Below are 3,884 nucleotides of genomic sequence, written 5' to 3' on the forward strand. Positions count from 1 at the left end.
TGCCTCAGCCTCCCAAGTAGCTGGGATTACAGGCATGCGCCACCACGCCCAGCTAATTTTTTGTATTTTTATTAGAGAGAGGGTTTCGCCATGTTGGCCAGGCTGGTCTCGAACTCCTGACCTCAGGTGATCCACCTGCCTCGGCCCCCAGGAGTGCTGAGATTACAAGTGTGAGCCACTGCCCTCAACTGTGAGAGGGCTTCTCTCCAGCCCGTGGTAAAGTTAGAGAATCATCCTTTACACACTAGAGATGTGGATTTGTGGTAAACGGCAGACCTAGATAAGACACTGCTGCCTAATCAGCGTGTGATGGTTCATGTCCTTTCTCGGGCTCTCTTTGAAGAGGATCCTGTTTTACATCACTCTTCAACCTAGGAGGTTGATGGTCTTTGATTTCGATTGTTAGCTCCCCTGGTTTTATAAATTGGCAAATATCTAACAATTCAGCTGGCCACAAAGTTCTGGTGAAAGAGTCACCTGTTCTTCCCGGAGATACTTCCTGTTGCCACAGTGAGAAATCCTCGGCTTGTAAAATTCTCCTTTTACTCTCCTTAGGTGTTTTAGCTCACTTAGAAAGGCTAGAGACCCAAGTGAGCAGATCCCGTAAACAGTCTGAAGAGCTGCAGAGCGCGCAGGCCCAGGAAGGTGCTCTTGGAACCAAGATTCATAAACTAAGGCATCTGCGAGATGAGCTGAGGGCTGCGGTGTGGCACCGGCGAGGCAACGTGAGTAGAAGGGTGGTATCATCTGTTCCTTTAGAGTATAATGAACAAATGTGATTTGGGAATTGGTGAATTGGCAAGTTTTAATAATGTGTTTTACTTGTGATCTTACTGGATTGATTGTAGTCCTTGATCCCTCAAATGATCAAACTTGAGGAGTTTGGCCAGGCGCGGTGGCTCATGCCTGTAATCCCACACTTTGAAAGGCCGAGGCAGGCCTATCACCTGTGGTTAGGCGTTTTGAGACCAGCCTGGCCAACATGGCGAAAACCTGTCTCTACTAGAAATACAAAAATTAGCCGGGCGTGGTGGCACGTGCCTGTAATCCCAGCTACTCAGGAGACTGAGGCACGAGCATTGCACCTGGGAGGCGGAAGTTCCAGTGAGCTGAGATCGAGCCACTGCACTACAGCCTGGGAAACAGAGCTAGACTCCGTCTCAAAAAAAAAAAAAAAAAAAAAAAATCCTGTAGAGTTACAGTGAATATCACCTAACATTGGTCAGGCACTACTGGTAAGCCAGGCAAGTTCTTCCAGCCAGGTTCTTAACCTGCCCTAATAAACACCTAAGTTTGTTACCTCAATCATAAACATATTAGGTATATACCTAGTAGAATTACTGGGTCATACGATATGCATATTAAGTTTAGTAAATACTGCCAGTTTTTGAAAGTGATTGTACTAGTTTTACATTCCCAGCAATAGTTGTATAAGTTTTCCATTGTTTTCCTTTTTTACCAGTACTTGTAGTGGCCTGCCTTGAGTTGTTGATACTTTTGTCATTAGTGACATCTGTCACCCAGACTGAACCTCCTCGGGAGCTTGACCGTCCGTTTTTTCAGTTTTCTCTCTAGCCTAGGTTCAGTCAGCAAGACCTATCAGATTTTTCTTTTATATTGTCTTTGTCCTTCCTCCATTGCCACAGCTCAAATGTTAGCTACATATGGAGTAAATATCAGGTGATTTGGATACCAGGATTATGACAGTAGTCTGCCAGTTGGTGCATCTTCTCGTATTTCTGCTTTTCCAATAAATCCTGCACAGCCAAGAAAATGCTTCATGAAACACCGCACCATTGCTCTGCTCAAAAGCCATCAACAACCCTTAATTGCCCATGGGATATCAGCCTTCCTCCCCCTCTTCCTTTTCCACCTATATCTCTCTTCCTTCCTCCCTTCTTCCTTTTTTTTTTTTTTAAATTGTAATATATATAAAGTGCACAAATCTGATGGACTTAGTTACAAAGTTAGCACAACCAGGTAACTGCAACAGTGATTCAAGTATAGAGCATTACCAGTACCCCAGAAGCCTCCAGTTTGCCTCTTCTAGTCATATCTCTTAAGGTACCCACTATTCTGATTTCTGTCACCATACATAGGTTTTACCTGATTTTGGACTTTATATAAATGTTAAAAAGCACTAACTCTTATGTCTGGCTTCTTTTGCTGAATGTTATGACTGTGAGACTCACCTACACTTTGCTTATAGTGGTCATTTTTTTTTATTGCTATATAGCAATTCTATTTTGTGAGTGTACTACGACTTATTTGCCCATTCTACTGTGATGACATTTGGGTTATTGGGGTTATTTCACTTTGGGATCATTATGAATGTTGCCACTATTAACATTTTGTGTGTTTCTGTCCTTTGGTATAAAAATATACACTTATATATTGGGTGTATGCCTAGTAGAATTGTTGGTTAGTAGGATATGCATATTAGGTTTAGAAAATTCTGGCAGTTTTTGAAAGTGATTGTACCACTTTTACATTCCCAGCAATAAATGTTCAAGATTTCCATTGTTTTGCATTTTTACCAATACTTGCTATTGTCAGTTTTAAAAATTTGCCATTCTGGTGGGGGTGTAATAAATATCTCATTTTGGATTAAATTTGCATTTGCTTCATAACCAGTGGTGGGGAATCCCTGTATTGAACATTTGAAAATCTTCTGTTGCGAAGTGTGTTTTTTTCAAGGCTTTTGTGAACTTTTTATTAGGTTGTCCGTCTATGAAATTGGCGAAATCTTTACATATTTTGAGTGAGTTCTTCGTTGGGTGTCTGTGTTAGAGTCTTCCTTACACTGTGGCTTGTCTTTCCACTCTCTAATGGTGTCTTGTGATGAAAATCTTTGTTTTAATGAAGTTTGATTTAGGAATTAAACTTTATTCTTAGTGCCCTTGTTTCTTGTTTAATAAATCTTTGTCTAACTTAAGATCATGCTGATCTTTTCCTGGTATTTTCTATTTTATTTTATTTTTTGTTTTTGAGACAGAGTCTCACTTTGTTGCCCAGGCTGGAGTGCAGTGGCACGATCCGGCACCCTCCGCCTCCTGGGTTCAGACGATTCTTCTGCCCCAGCCTCCCAAGTAGCTGGGATTACGGGCATGTGCCCGGTTAATTTTTGTATTTTTAGTAGAGATGGGGTTTCACCATGTTGGCCAGGCTGATCTAGAACTCCTGACCTCAGATGATCCACCCGCCTCAGCCTCCCAAAGTGCTGGGATTACAGGCGTGAGCCCCCGCGCCCCGCCAGGAAATAAAAGAGCCACCCGGCTCTTTTATTTCTAGTTTGCTAAGAGTTTTAATCAAGATATTATGCTATTAAATTGTATCAAACATTTTTACTGCATATATTAGGGGAATCATGTTTTCTCCCTTATTAATTTGTCATATGTATTGATTGCTGTTTAAATGATAAATTGCCCTCATATTCTCATAGTAAACCTAATTTGGTTTGATGTATTATCTTTTTAATATAATGCTAAATCTGACTTGCTGATATTAGTTATTAGGACTTTTGCATCTAAATTCATGAGAGAGATTGCCCTATGATTTTTTTGTAATAACTTTGTCAGGTTTTGGCATCAAGTTTTATGTTGCTCTTAGAGACATTTTCCTTTTTTTTTTCTATTCTTTGAAAGACTTTATATACTATTGGTGTTATTTTTTCTTACATTTTGTTAAGGAATTCCCCGGTGAAGCTCTTTGGGCCTTCTCTGTGGGAAGGTTTTAATTTCTGATCCAATTTCTTTGATCAGCATAAGCTGTTCAGATTTCCTGTTTCTTCTTGGGTCACTTTTGGTATGTTGTATTTTGCAGTTTGTTCATTTTATGTAAACTCACATTTAAAGTTTGAAATTTTTTTTTTTTTTTTTTTTTTT

General features: G+C 40.1%; 1 protein-coding gene across 3 annotated transcripts in view; it reads left to right on the top strand.

The window, feature by feature from the left end:
- The window catches only part of CENPO (centromere protein O), a 24,584-nt gene that overhangs the window by 6,392 nt on the left and 14,308 nt on the right, over positions 1-3,884 (top strand). For all 3 annotated transcript variants that reach the window (XR_001002781.1, XM_011951012.1, XM_011951003.1), the window contains one exon: positions 556-725. Coding sequence is in view for 2 of the 3 variants with exons in the window: in XM_011951012.1 (XP_011806402.1) it covers positions 556-725 (170 nt within the window). In the remaining variant the exon portion in view is untranslated. The remainder of the gene's footprint in view (positions 1-555; positions 726-3,884) is intronic.

The sequence above is a fragment of the Colobus angolensis genome, unplaced genomic scaffold (genome assembly GCF_000951035.1).
Source record: "Colobus angolensis palliatus isolate OR3802 unplaced genomic scaffold, Cang.pa_1.0 Scaffold109, whole genome shotgun sequence".
Lineage (NCBI taxonomy): Eukaryota > Metazoa > Chordata > Mammalia > Primates > Cercopithecidae > Colobus > Colobus angolensis.